At 36.4% G+C, this 15,563-nt stretch overlaps 1 protein-coding gene across 1 annotated transcript; it reads left to right on the top strand.

Moving 5' to 3' along the window:
- Window positions 1-40: 40 nt before the first annotated feature.
- nf2b (NF2, moesin-ezrin-radixin like (MERLIN) tumor suppressor b) lies at window positions 41-12,419 on the top strand. The gene is made up of 17 exons (XM_028030826.1): window positions 41-359; window positions 562-677; window positions 3,130-3,255; window positions 3,386-3,508; window positions 3,587-3,670; window positions 4,578-4,646; window positions 4,725-4,807; window positions 4,898-4,973; window positions 5,057-5,194; window positions 6,621-6,695; window positions 6,780-6,893; window positions 7,619-7,741; window positions 7,857-8,074; window positions 9,464-9,566; window positions 10,377-10,507; window positions 10,595-10,775; window positions 11,678-12,419. Exons 2-17 carry the CDS (start codon window positions 588-590, stop codon window positions 11,723-11,725), a joined length of 1,782 nt encoding a protein of 593 aa, XP_027886627.1. The 5' UTR covers window positions 41-359; window positions 562-587; the 3' UTR covers window positions 11,726-12,419.
- The last annotated feature ends 3,144 nt before the right edge of the window (window positions 12,420-15,563 follow it).

Below are 15,563 nucleotides of genomic sequence, written 5' to 3'. Positions count from 1 at the left end.
CTGTTGTTCATGTTCCTACCTGTAGAGCGACTGGGAGTCAAAACAAAAATCTTCTGGAAACTCCTTATGATTTTGAACAGTCTGCTAACAAGCTAAACACGTAGCACCCGACAGCTTTAGCAAGTTTTTTTTCCTAACGTTAGGAACAAATATATCAGATACATGTCCACTATGGAGGTTTCGCAAAAGTTTCGCTGTTTTTATAACTTGTTATGGACGATGTTTGTGTCTTAACTGTGAGAAAAAGTAGCAGTTTTAGTGAGGAAAGTTAGCTTAGCACTGGTCGCTCCAACACAAACACAAAAGCCCATCCTCCCCTCAGCCTTGCTGGACGGGTTCAAGTTTAACTCTGCTCCCTGGTAATTAGGCCTCATCTATACGTTTAATGCCTTATATTTTCAACTCAAAGTAGCTCTCCTTCTGTGTGAAATCGACAGAAAATATTAGTTTTCGAGGCGTATTATGTGGGTTATTGATATGAATTGCTTTAGATGTGCTACTACACTGTATCGAGGTGTGATTTACTTATGCTTCCTTAAATGCATCTCATCATTTCCACAGTTCTCCAATCTGGAAACGCTATCAAAATGTCGATACTTGGACTGAAGAAGAAACAACCCAAGACTTTCAAAGTTAAAGTCGTCACTATGGATGCAGAGATGGAGTTCAGCTGTGAGGTTAGGATTTTTTTCTACGACTTCTTTTTGTCTGTCTTTATGTTTAATTGTACACCCCACACAAAAGGTTAGCATTAATCCTTTTGCACTGCACAGTGTCGGTCATGAGCACAGAAGTATCCACTTAAAAACAAAATTGAAAAGAGACGAGCAATCTTGTTGCAATAAAAAATGAAGCATACCTTCTGAAACATGACTTATAATCTTCTTGGAAGTGAATTAGTCAAATTGTTTTTGCAGACTTCTTCTGACGTATCTCGTTTTGTGATCAATTAAAGATGGAAGTTCACAGTCTGACAATGAACTGTATCTGGCTGGAAGATACAAACATCTGTCTGCTGTTTGGAAAGAAAGAAGGGAATAAAACATCATCCACTGTTTTTCTGCTGCTTCATCACTTGAAAAAATATTCTGTTAGTTTTTATTTATCCATCATATTTTAAGTTGAACTCTAAGATGTAGATTATAAAAATGCCACTTCATGTTAGGTTATTATTTACAAGTTCAGGACAACGTAACATTTGATTAGTCATAAATAAGAAATATTTTTCTGCTAATGATTAGTCCAAGGAAGAAATGCCACCTACTACTGCAAACGGATGTGCAGTAAACTAGATTGTGGTATCTATGCTTAAAGCAAATCAGACAATACGTTTTCTGCCTGACAGAGGAAGAAGAAGTCACTCATCAGGACCAGGGGCCTCTTGCATAAAAGAGTGCGCAGTTTTCACACTAAAACGTGGCGTACAGAAAAATCTAGAAAATTGCGACGCACAAAAAAATTCGGATGTATAGATCCGTGCGCACGCATGTGGCCGCGCACGTTTCCTTTATCCTTGATCCAAATTTGCAGAAAATAGAGCGCAGCTGTTGCGCCGCCCTGTCGCCTCCATAAATACATATATAAATTAGTATAAATACCTGGAAGTCTGTGAAGCAATAACCATGGCAACATCCTTGTTTGTAGCAGTATACGTATTTATAATAATAATAATTATACATATTATTTAAAGGGTGCTTTCAGGGAACATAAGGTAACCTCACAAAAATAAAATAATACATTTTAAATAAAGAAAAAAATCCAAATAATATAAAAAAAGAAATTAAAGAGATCGTGCAAATGCCTGTTTGAACAGCAGAGCGTTCAGCCGGGATTTAAAGCCAGACAGGGAGTCATTTGAGTGGGGAAACTGGACATTTATTATAAATAGTGGAATCATGTGTATAAGTTGTACATTTACAGAATAGAGGTGCTTTCTGTCCAGAAAGGCGCATTCACAAAGCTGGCGGCTCCACTGAAGGATGACTGCAGCTGGACTGGTACCGCACGGCTCTTTCTATAAGTTCTGCTCCAGGATAATCAGTCCGGATTAATCTAAACACTAATAAACCATCATCAACATTTCCCAGCAGATCAATACGATCAATCGCTTTGAATCCTTCCATTGGCGATGTTCTCCATCAGAGCCAAAGCGCTCCACAGGTAGCGACTCACCTTTATGCAGCTACTTAAAAACGCGTGATTGGCTACACACCTCCATCACCTTAAAAATGTGCGAAACAAATATATAAAATAATAAAAATACAACAATCACTTAGGAATGTAAGAATAATTGGAAATAGTTAAAGAAGAGATATTTATTTAAGCAAAAAAGACCAGAGACAAGGTCAAAGATTCATATTTTTGTGAATGTTAATAAAACTGAAACTTAAACAAATTCATTTTACTTTCTTTTTTTTTTACTGTTGTGACTTTAACCCTTTAATTTTGATCAATTTAATTTAATTTAACGTGTTAAACTTTTTAAATTTAGTTTATTGCATTTTTATTTTACACACAAAGGTTATGTAAGCCGGCACCTTCGTCTTGTGTTTCTGGCACGTCCGTAAACAAATGCTAATATACTGGCCACTGATTTCTTAAGAAGACAAGAATGATTAGGTGGTTCTTGAAACATTTGAAAGCTGAATGGACTTTGCAGAAACTTGTTGGGTGAATAACCTAAATGACGAAGACAATAAATATCTTTGTTGTTGAGCTCATAAGTCTATTTAGTCAATAATTTAGCAGCCAAAAGCGTTTTTGAATAACTTGTTTTATCATTTGATTCAAATGCAATTAATTAATTATAGATCCTTATTTTATGTATTTTTTGAAAGCAAATAGGCAATAAATTAAAATTTTTTAACTGAGATGGTTGATATTTAAAGTCAAATGTGCTTTGTATCTTAACTCCCAAGTATTTATCTGTTTAAGTGATGATTCCACTTATTATTATACTTTTTTGGAATCCTGTTATAAATGTTTTGTTAAAAGCAGAAACAAGAAAAACATTTAATATAAATTCAAGTGTTATACCTAAAGGTTCCTGCAGGGGGCAGAAGTGCCACTTGAAAACCTCAGAAAAGCAACTGCAGGAAAACGGTTTTAACGTGGCTCTGTTTGCCTCAGGTAAAATGGAAAGGTAAAGATTTGTTTGACCTGGTGTGTCGCACCGTCGGTTTGAGGGAGACCTGGTTCTTTGGACTCAGATACACGGTGAAGGACACCTACGCCTGGCTTAAACAGGAGAAACGGGTGAGTGAAGCACTTCATCCGCAAGAATAAAGTCTGACAGTAGCTGCTACTTCTAATGAAAATTATTGATTGATTATTTGAGCCCAGTGTTGTTACATTTTTTCCTCTTAATGTTTTTTTTCCCAACAAGGTTCTGGATCAGGAGGTTCCCAAGGATTCCCCCATAACGTTTCACTTTCTAGCGAAATTCTTCCCTGAGAAAGTTGAGGAAGAACTGGTCCAAGAAATCACCCAGCACCTATTTTTCTTACAGGTAGCAACAAAAATATAATGCATTTTGTGTATTTTTGTGCAAACTGCCATAAACTTGGTGTGAAACTCTTATTTTCAGGTGAAAAAACAGATACTAGATGAAGAGATATTCTGTTCCCCTGAAGCTTCAGTGCTTTTGGCCTCTTATGCTGTCCAGGCAAAGGTAGGAGGACAATGCAAAGCTACAGGCATTATTTTTAAATTTCAGATATTTTGAGACGTAAACCATAAAGGCTCTACGCTGATGATCAGTTAGCAAATTAAAAGTTTTTTGAATGTTGCATCTTATCTACTAAGGTTAAAAATTATATATAAACAAAAGCTTAAAGGTATATAAATACTCCAACTTATTGGGTGAATAAGATTCTTTAGCAAGTTTCATTTGTAACACACAAATTCCCACCAAATTGGTAGATTTTATATAAAGTGTTTTTTTAAGATTTAGCTTTTAAGCACATCGTCAGTATGGGTGAGATTAACTAAGGCAATGTCAGCGTTGTGGTCACGTTTTCACAGAATCGAAAGGGCAGAGAAATAAATATTATTTTTATGTGGCCCTCTAGACTCCACATTACATCAATAAGTCCTTCCAGTTTTTCACAAATCTGTAAAATTCACACAAAATCAACAAATCTCCATATTTTTTTCTGATTTTACTGCAAATCTTATCAAAATTGGTCAAAAACGTTATGTTTAGTGACTTCTGCCGCAGTCTCACTTGTTATCAAGTTACAGTCCGTGACCGATACAGCGATTAATTAAAAGGCACTTTAACATCATTCATACATTTCTTAATTGGCACCACAAAATCTGCAATTTTGATTGCAGAAAAATAGCTATTTATTGATAGTTTAACAGTTTTAATTGGTTTTATCAATACATTCTGGCACAACCGGCCCTTAAAGAACATTCAGATTTTTGATATGGCCCAAAATAAAATTGAGTTTGACGCCCCCGGTCTAACCTCAATAAATAGATAAGTATATTCTGTTTTAATTTAGATATAGTAATATGGCTAAAAGCCATATTAATGCTTTTTTTTCTTATTTCTTTCTTAATGTCCATCCCAGTATGGGGACTATGATCCAAACTTTCACAAGCCGGGATTTCTTGCACAAGATGAACTGTTGCCAAAAAGGGTAAGCATGCTAAGCTAAGCTACGTCCAAGCAGGTTAATTTGTTAGATTCCTGATTGTTTTTCATGGGAACGTCTCAGGTTCTGATGCAGTACCAAATGACTGCGGACATGTGGGAGGAGAAGATCACAGCTTGGTACGCCGAACACAGAGGCATCGCCAGGTACGGCTGACTTCCTTTAGATGAACAACAATTTACTAAAGGTTTGGGTTTTAATTTCATTGCCTGAGTGATATTCTTCTTTCTGCTCAGAGACGAAGCAGAGATGGAATACCTGAAGATCGCCCAAGACCTTGAAATGTACGGTGTTAGCTACTATGCCATTACTGTGAGTGTTGATGACTGTAGCACTATAAAAACGGTCCACAGCGCTATGAAAAGTACTTACCTTTAATATTGTTTAATGTACAGCAAAATAAGAGAGACACAGACCTTTTACTGGGTGTGGACGCTCAGGGTCTCCATATCTACAACCCCAACAACAAACTGAACCCAAACAAGTCTTTCCCCTGGAGCGGGATCCGGAATATCTCCTACAGCGAGAAGGAGGTGAGTCCAGACAGTTTTAATCAGGTTTAGTAGGTTTAAAGAAATAACTTTGACACTTTTAATAATTTTTGTCACATTACTACCACAGCATGGTGCTCAACTGCAGTGGTAGGAAAAACAAAAAGTCATTTTTAATTTGTTTTCGAATATTTTGTTGCGATTAAAGCTCCATGACCTTTCAAAACTATATAGTTGGTTGTTTGCCCATTTTTCTTTGCAAAATACCTCAAATTTTGCTAGATTGGATAGAGATCATCTGTGAACACTAATTCTGAAGATTTACTATGGATTCTTAATTAGATCTCAGGCAAGGCTTTGACTAGGACTTTGTAAAAAATGAAAATGCTTCAATCTAAACCACTCCATTGCAGCTCAGGGTGTTTGATTAGAGTCGTTCCGCTAGAACAGGGATGTCAAAATGACTTTTATTTGGGCCATTTCAAGGTTATGAATGTTCTTAAAGGGCCGGATGTGGTAAAATGTATTGATGAAACTCACTAATAAACCTCTAAAATATGAATAAATAGCTGGAATAAATAAATATTTGCAATCGATAAGTCCTTGTTAAAGTTAAATAAACCTGAACATCATTACATTAATGTAATTTGGCAGGACACAAGAGAAAATTACATAAAAAAAGATTATAGCCAGGGGAAAAATACTGGATTTCTGGCTTTAGTCTGATGAGGTCAAAAGTCAGAATTCTGAGAATTTTGACTTCTTTTTTCTTTTAATTTTGAATTTATTTCTTATGGAGCGTTCACACAAAAGCGTTACATGCGTCAGAAATGTGTTCGACACGTGTGCACTTTGAATGCAGACGTCTGACATTTCACTCTACTCATAGCGTTTCTCACGTCTGGTTTACATTCAAAGGTTATGTGGATGCGCGTCAAGGTCGCGTCAATGGCGCGTCAAGGGCGAGTCAAGGTCGCGTCGGCTCTTGCTGTTGTTTTCCGTTGGACATTTTGGACCCTTAAAATGCTCAAAAAGCTCCAATCGGTTCAACTCGCGGCAGTTGATCGAAACTCGCCGCCCCGGCCCTCGACGCGCCTCCACATGGACTTTGAATGTAAACCAGACACGCCTGACGCTCAAAAACAGCGGTGAGAACGCACCATTCGGATTTTGACTTTATTCTCAGAATTTGAACCTTTTTGTTTCTCAGACTTTCGAAGACTAAAGTCAGAATAATTCTGGTGAATTCTGAAAATGAAAAGAGGATTCTAAGAAATAAATTCTGAATTAGTTTTCTTGTGGCCCTGCGCCTCTTCCGTTGAAAACTGCTTTCATTGAATTGATTGAAATATTATTTAAGCATACATCAGTAAAAATCTAATTCTGAGTTTTTACTTCAGAAGCTAGGATTACGCTAGGAGAGTTTTTGTTCCTACTAAGAAAAATAACCGAGCCTCCCTTCTTGCAGTTCACAATTAAACCTCTAGATAAGAAGAAAGATGTCTTCAAGTTCTACTCATCTCAGCTGCGTGTCAACAAGCTGGTAGTTTTTTTTAAAACATTTTTTTAGCTAAATCATTTATCTGTGTTGGCAGTGAATGATCTTGCTGCTTTCTTTGTGTTTCAGATCCTGCAGCTGTGCATCGGGAACCACGATCTGTTCATGAGGAGGAGGAAGGTGGACTCCATCGAAGTGCAGCAGATGAAAGCTCAGGCCAAAGAGGAGAAGGCCCGCAAGAAGGTTGGTGTGAAAAAATACGGATTTTAATTTACACATTTTTAAACGTCTGGATGGAGGAATAGAAAAAGAAATGTGTGATCCCAGATTTTATTCTTGCTTTTTTTTCTCTATTTGCTTGTCCGTCATTCTGCTTTTCCTTAATTTGTTCCTTTCTTCCTCCTTTCCTTCCTTGTTCTTGTCATTCCTGCTGTCTTTCCTCTTGTTTTTCTGTCTTCTCCTCAGCACTACCCTTTCTTTCTTCCTTCCTGTAATTTTCTCTTATGTTTACCTTTATTTTAATGCTCACTTCTTTCCTTCCTCCTTTTCTTCTTCCTTTCTTAGTCTCCTCTTCCTTGCTTGGTTCATTCTTTCCTTAATAAATTCTTTAGTTTTTCCTCTCCACCTTCTTTTATTTGTTGTTCTTTCCTTTAATCCCTTTTTCTGTTGCTATATTTTTTATTCTCCTCCTCTTGCTTTCTCTCCCTCATGTGGATTTTGTCGGTTTTGTATTAAAAACTTATATCAACAGAAATATCTCCTCTAAATTCACTGTAAATGTTTGTGTTTATAATTTAAAAATGGTCCAAATCACTGGTTTGCACTGATTTACTCAAATCACTGAGTAAATCTGTGATTTGAGTCCAGGATAAGCACTGGATTTTGACTTGAAAAATGTTCAAAATGTGACAGTCCACTGCGTTCGGTTGTTTTTAATTCTGAGTTTTTCATTTCTCTCCTTCATCTAGATGGAGCGTCAGATCCTGGCTCGGGAAAAGCAGATGAGAGAGGATGCAGAGCGGGCTAAAGAGGAGATGGAGCGAAGACTTTTCCAGCTGCAGGACGAGGCGCGGCTCGCTAACGAGGCGCTGGTGAGATCGCCAATGTTTCAGACTCAAACTATGCGTGAACGAGCCCAATGGTTAAAAATCACATTCTTGAATCATGATTAATATTTCCTGTCTTCATTTGTTCGTCCCAATCCAGCTGCGGTCTGAGGAGACGGCAGACCTGCTGGCAGAAAAGGCCCAGATCGCTGAGGAGGAGGCTAAGCTTCTGGCTCACAAAGCTGCAGAGGCTGAGCAGGAGCGACAGAGGTTAGAGGTCACAGCCATGAAGACCAAGGAGGAGAAACGCCTGATGGAGCAGAAGATGAGGGAGTCGGAGCAGCTGGCTGTAAAGCTGGTGGAGCAGTCTGAGAGGAGGTGTGAAATTATCTTTACTATTGCTGCTCTGAGTGTTTTGCTGTAATTAATTACTGCTTTCTTCATGGCTTTTCTGCACATGTACCATTTATTACATGCTTGTATCTATTTATTTACAAAAGATGAAGTGGCAGGATAAATTACCTTAACAAATCATGAACGAAACTGTCCTAATTAAAGCCTAATCACAGATATTAGCTCCTGGTGTCTCTTTATAAGCTTCAGTTTTAAATGAATAAGCTTGTTGAAGCCTGTAGTTGTGCTTTGTTTATATTTCTGGGGAAAATAACATCTTTTAACACAGATTGTAGCGAATCTACGCACCACAAACTGTTTTATTTCCTAAAAAGTAATCTACGGCAGATTTAAGAGATACTATGAATTGTCTGGATGAATTTTGTACAGACAATAACTCCACAAAGTTTTTAAGATCTTGACCAGTAGCTGCTTTAATAATCCATGATGTGTCACAAACTAACCGAACTGAAAACTAACCGCACCGCGTTTGTGTTAATGTTTTATTAAATCTGCGATTTTAGACACAAGACTACAAATATTTAGTTTTATAGCATTATGTACATGTTTTTTATATTATTATTATTATTATTTTGAGTGAAATCAGATTTTGTTTTCCAGGATTTTAGATAAATTAACTTAACTCCTGAGAGAAATTCTCCATTTGTGCTGCGTTTGTGCAACAAATTTTTTTATTTGTGCTGCATTTTAGTATCAAATATTTGTGCTATGTTTGTGCTGGTTAGTGCAGCAAAAATGTTAATTTGTGCTGCTTTTATTTTCAAGATATTAATAAAAAAATTTAGGTCTAAAGGTCAACCAGTCCCCCCACATTACTCAGATCAAACAAAATTGGTATCAAATTTTTGTGCTGGTTTGTGCAGTAAAAATGTTAATGTGTGTCGCCATCATTTTTAAAGAGATCATTGCAAAAGTTTCCAGAGGTCATCAGAGGTCGACCAGCCGCCCCGCTCACATTTACAAAATCAGACAAATTTGGTCTCAATCATTTCAGCTTCATGTGTGCAGCAAAACATTTAGTTTGTGCTGCTTCTCCTTTCAAGACATTGATGATCATCTCTGCAAATTTCTTTATTAATATCTTTAAAATGATCGCGGCACAAACAAAAATCTTTACCGCACAAACGTTTGACAGCGATTTTGTTAAATTTGAAGAAGGTGGCAGTAGAGGCAACTTAATTTTTTCCTACTTAATAAATATATTCAAGCTAACACTAAAATGAATAAACCATTATACTGGAATTAATCAGGATTTTATTTTAAGGTTTTTATTTTTACGAGGGGAACCAAAAAGATTAGCTGAGCGGATTTAGTGATCTGTCAGTGCTTAACAAAGCAATCGTCTGTTTCCAGGCTGAAAGAAGCAGATCACCTAAAGCAGGACCTGACAGAAGCAAAGGATGCTGAGCGAAGAGCCAAGCAGAAGCTCCTGGAGATCACCAAAACAACATACCCTGTACTGCGCTAATGATGCACTTTTTATGCTGTTTTCACATTAATTCTCTCTTCTTTGTTGATGTTCTTTTGTTTTCTTTTGAAGGTTATTACTTAGCTTTTCTGAGATATCAGAGTGTACTTCTTTTAGTAGTTGATGCCTTTGATCAGCTGTTGTGTTTATGTGGTTATTTATGAAATTATAAAATCTCATCAGATTTTAAAAAATGACAGAAAGAGGGAGGAAAAAATAAATTGTGTGTAAAGACTATTAAACATAAACAAATAGGGTTTTTACAAAAACACAAAATCTTATCAAGTATTTTTGTCTAGTTTCTAGTGCAAAATATATTTGTTCACTTGAAATAAGACAAAATTAACTGAGAAGTAACTTTTCAGCAAGATATAAGAGATTATTTTAAGTAAATAATTTCTTAACATTGATGAAAAATTACTACATCCATTGGCAAATTATTACATGGGAAAAATATGTTATAAGTGAGTTTATCTGCCAGTGGATCTAGTAATTTTCCATCAATACTAAGGAATAATTTACTTAAAACAAGATCCTGTATCTTGCTGAAAACTTACTTGTAAGTTTGTTTTTCTTATTTCAAGTGTAATAAGATATCTGCACTAAAAACTAGACAAAAAACACTTAGCAAGAGAAAGAATGAGAAGAAATAAATCAATGTTTTGAGAAAAAATATTGTAATAAATAGCGCAGGAATAAGAGAACTGTTTTCATTTGCATTCAGGATAAATGTAGCATATGCTAGCATGATAGTTTCCACATTAAGAAAGTATGTTGACATGTGTTTGTGTCCTTCAGCTCATAGCTGCGTACTCTGCTCCGCCTGCTCCTCCCGAAGCAGCCGACTTCAGCTATGATTCAGCGTCGTCACGCCTCGACTTCAAGGACTCAGACATGAAGAGGCTGTCCATGGAGATCGAGAGAGAGCGGTGAGGTGGCGAGCCAAACACACGCTTCACCTGTTATTTAGGAGACGACTGGGCTCTGTTTGCTGATGCTGCTGTGTGTTCACACAGGCTGGAGTACATGGAGAAGAGCAAACACCTGCAGGACCAGCTGAAGGAGCTGAAGTCGGAGATTGAGTCTCTGAAGCTGGAGGAGCAGCAGCAGCAGCAGCAGCAGCAGGCCAGCATGTACAGCCTCCCCGGAGAGGCCAGAGGTTACGTCCCCGAACCTGCATACTTACCTCACAGCAACGTGAGTTTACTCTGATTATCGGTGTCGTGGAGGATTGGACTGTTGGAATGTTTAGGAAAGTAAATGAACAAAATAAACTATCAAATGTTTTTTCCTGTCTTGCTATTTTCTAAAATAGTGGTGCACCGATAAATCCGCGCAGATTTTCTTAATTTTGGGACATCGGTGATCGGTCGATACTTGCATGTGAAGCCAATCATATTTATTTTTGCTATATTTAGCAACATTTCAGACAAAACGTATTGGTATCAATCAAATTTGGAATCGTCAGGTCAGGCTTTTCGAAGATCGGTAATCGGCTATCATTTAGAAAACTGCAGTCAGTATACTCCTATTGTAAGCTGTTTTTTAATGAATCTTTATGAATATAGAGAACAGAGTTCCTACACAGTTAGGAAAATATAATTTTTCTGGAAAAAACATTACATTTTTACGCCATACATGTATAAACTCAGTTTTCTATTAATTGAGTGAATGCAAAAAAAAATTAATGGGTTTCTCATGACCAGCAGAAGACTAAAAGAGATTTTACTTCAAAATCTCTTTTAAACAATATTTTATTTTAAATGACTATGCCTTATAGTTTAACATACACAACATCTATGGTGTAAAAGGCAAATAAAAATGGCACTAAGAGGTCCAATCTAAGGAAAACTAGTTCTAAGTTACATTAAAACATGTTTTGCTATTAGGAATCAACCTTTACAGTATGAGGAAGTTTCCTTTTCAGCTGCAGATGCATATTGTAAACATGCTTTTAGGTTATTAAAAACCTTAAGATTTAAACTTAAAACAATATATTTACATATAATAAAAACCTCCTGAATGACTGTTTTCACACAGCTGTTTTGTTTTTCTTAGTTTTTCTCACAGATTGTTTGTGTTTCTGTCTTGATTTGCAGCGAAACTCAGCCTACATGTCTCAGATGGCCTTCTTTGAAGAAGTGTGATCGCTGTGCTTCCAGATGAGAAAAAAGGGCATCTGCAGCTGTGAATTTGCCTTTCTTCTGTGTTATATCGTACCTGACTGAGAGCAGCAGCAGACAGACACCTGCCACCGCTCTGTTTGCCTTGGAAAGACTTTGAATCTGTCCTTCAGCAAACAGACACTCCTTGCTGTGCTGCAGCAACTTCAGATTTCTGTTACATGCAACAAAAAAAATAGTGACACAAAGGTCATTAATCCTGGATGTGGGACAGAAGTTTTAAGTGTTTTGCAACAACTTTAGATGATCAAATGCAGAGGGATAAGCCATAAAATTATGACTATCTTCCTGAGACCGAGTCAGTTGATCAGTTTGTACTTTGGAAATGTGGAAAACAGAATATGAGGGTCTTATGGTACGTAACAGCGCGACCTTAAGAAATCAGGGGAACACTACTATGAGGGAGTAATTTAAAAGTGTAGGTTTGTAATGTCTACTGTTCCAGGTAGAAGCTAACATACGCTCATAAAGTGAAACATAAACTAGATTTTAACTGTGTTCTGTTCTGACTAGATATTTAACTACCCCTCTTATTAGAGATGGAAGAATTCATTTAATTTTTCCTTTTAAGTGTAGCTTATTAAAGCTGTAAGCGTTCTTGTAAAAACATAAAAACTAGTATTTTTGTCTAGTTTCTAGTGCAAATATCTTTATCCACTTGAAATAAGACGAAACTAACTCAGAAGTAACTTTTCAGCAAGATACAGGAGCTTGTTTTAACTCATTGATATTGATGAAAAAGTACTTGTTTCATTGGCAGATTATTTGACGTATAACACAGGACAAAGTGTTTTATTTTCTCGTCAATATTAAGGAATTATTGACTTAAAGCAAATTCAGATTTTTTGCCGAAAACTTTACTTGTAAGTTAGTTTTTATTATTTCAAGTGTACTAAGATATTTTCACTAGAAAAAAACACTTGGCAGGATTTTGTGTTTTTGCATTGTGTCCAGTTCAAACCCAGTTTTGATTTGCGTTTGGATCATAATATTCCACCACTCACTTCTGTCCAAGTTTCATACATAATACTCGATTATTTAAAGGGAACTTGAAAAAGAAAAAGAAAGCACCTAAATCCTTCATGCACATTTTTTGTCTTTTGCACAAACTTTGCCTTTTCCGGCCATTAAAGTTCCTCTAGAAGTCTTTCGACATCCATTTTTAGCTCATTGTGTTTACACCAATGCTGCAGCCTCTTCCAGTTTGTTGTTGATGATTGTTGATAAGGAAAACTTATCAGGTATTCCTGAATATAGACAAACTTATTTTGATCTGAGGGAAGCAGTTTGGGTGGCCAAACAAACCAAACCAACAAAAGGTGGTAATAAAATCCCAAAGTCAACTCTATAAAAGATTTGTGGGTTGTGCTTTAATATCTGGCCAATAAACCAGTCAATTTATTTAAGCTCTGTCTGCCAAGAATAGTTTGATATCAAGCCAGAATTATGCCTCAAATTTCTCTAATTTCTACTTTTGAAAATAATTGATATTATATGCTGTATAATCAAAGCCTCCTGAAAAAAAGAATTGGATAATTAAAAGTCTAATTTCAAGTTGTAGTTCATCCCCATGATGAGTTTATGTTACAAAGCTCCAACTGTCTTCCATATGAAACCTAAAATGTAGGGTTTTTTTCTCGACAGACATCACATGATTTCAAGTGTTTATCAATTATTATTCATAATGTTATGGCTTGTATTCACCACAATGCTTTGAACAGGAAGATTGGAGTCAAATTGAAAAATTTTGGTATTTTTTAGATGAACAAACAGCTTTTGAATTGCAAGCTTATTTAAAAACGAATAATAATAAGTTCATACAGATGCTATTGAAGGTGGCATGAAACACTACAGTAGTTCCCTTATTAACTTGCATCGTCATTGCAGGCACATCATAAGGGAGTGACGGTGTGTAATAGTGTTTAACTCAGTTTTTGGCCTTCATTCTTTATTTATGTTGCTGTTTTACCTCCTGAACCGCCTTCACTGATGCCACACATGTGCCTTTTGTGTCCATAGTGCAGAGGTTAGATTGTTTCGAGCTTATGGTGTTTTATTTTGTACTGCTGACATTCTTTGAACTTTGCCTTTTTGCTATGACTGCACACACTAACGTGTTACTGAGTGTGTTGTACTCCTAGAATGAACACTGCAGAAGTCTTTGAGTGACATTGACCCGGGGTTTAATATCTTAACTTATCTACAGATTAGAAGACTGATGACATTTCCTCCTCTTTATATGCAGTTCTCAGGATTAATGTTGGAGACAATCAAAGCTGTTAGAATCTCATTAGTCCCCCCCCCCCCGAGTTAAACGGTGTAGTATAGAGTTCACATGGTGAATTGTAGACAGTAAAATCTGCTAAGCTGTGAAAAGTCTTAAAGTATTTACATGTTTGAAAGACTTTTACCAGCTGTGGACACACTGCATCTCACAAACAAACTAAACTTTTTGACGTTTTGGTTCATTAAAACATACAACCTGGTGCATCTTTCTTTGTTAGGACCAGCCTGTTTGACTTATTTATGCAGTGAACAGTGACAGATGAGAGGTCGCTGTCGGCGTACCAGAGAGTAACGCCAGCCTGGGTCCCGTGTAAATTGATTCTGTTCAAATGTGCTTCTGCTCCCAGGTTTATCAGATTTATCTGGGCTGCGAATGCACCGTCACATTTCTTGAAGTTTACAGTTTAAGGATAAATGTGTTTTGTATTGATGCTTTATTTTTCTGTATTGTGTTATAAAATCACAGGTTTGGAGTGGTAAAAATGTGAGGTCAGTACTTTGTAACCTCAAGTCATGTTGTCTTTGGCATTTCATTATGGCAGTAATGACTCTTGGCTGTATCTGTTTTGCTTTGCTCCATGGTTGTGCACTCATTAGGCGTTGTTGCTGATGATCAGAGGATATTTCTCCCCACTTAATTTGTCGGTAAGCCGCTTGAGTGACTTCATCAAGGCTGCACTGTTGTCACACCAGAATGTTGTCAAACATTTCTTGTATTCTGCATTTGAATATCATTAAAAAAAGGAATACTGCCTGGGAGTCTCACGTGTTGGATTTTGGTGGTTTGAAGATAAAAAAGATAAATTAATCACTGAGTTAATTTCATCTGTTATTTGTATGATTGAAATGCGATATATTAAAGAACATAACATGTAGAGATCCTAACCTGTCACTAAATTATTAATATCTAAGTCTGAAATTTAAAAAATAAACACTGAAATGTAGCCATACATTGCTATGACTTACTAAAACAGAGTTCTTCTGTTTTAGTTTCTGTCATCTAAATGTTTCTGGTTATCAAACAAAAGTTATCATATATAAACCAAATAAATACAAAATGCTGCTTTCAAAACCAAGTTCATTCTATGTGAAAAAAGTGATTGCTTCCTTTTTTCATTATAAATGAACAATAATCAACTTTATGGGAAAACTGGTTATACCAACATACATGCTAGTTACTGTAAAACCAAAGTATCTTTACCTTTTTTCATATTTTCTAGGGGGGGAAATGTTTTTCTCTAAAATAAAACTTAACAACCATAAGAAACAGAGCAGTGCTTTACCCAGGCAGCATAAAATCAAAATGAAAAATACATGGTTTTAGTTCATCCTGTTATTCCTTGGGGCATTATTACACAAATCTCCACCATATTGTGTATTTCGTTTCAAGATCATGAGTTACTAACTTCAGCATGAACCAGTTGATTATTTTTCCTCAGTTCTCTCTGGGAAAAGTTCCAACATCCGACAAGAAAGTGTTTGGATCCTCTGCAGCGGTTTGGAAAAAGTACAAATG

This window comes from Xiphophorus couchianus, chromosome 11 (genome assembly GCF_001444195.1).
Source record: "Xiphophorus couchianus chromosome 11, X_couchianus-1.0, whole genome shotgun sequence".
NCBI lineage: Eukaryota > Metazoa > Chordata > Actinopteri > Cyprinodontiformes > Poeciliidae > Xiphophorus > Xiphophorus couchianus.
The sequence above is the reverse complement of the archived record's forward strand: the minus strand, read 5'-3'. Positions and strand labels throughout refer to the sequence as shown.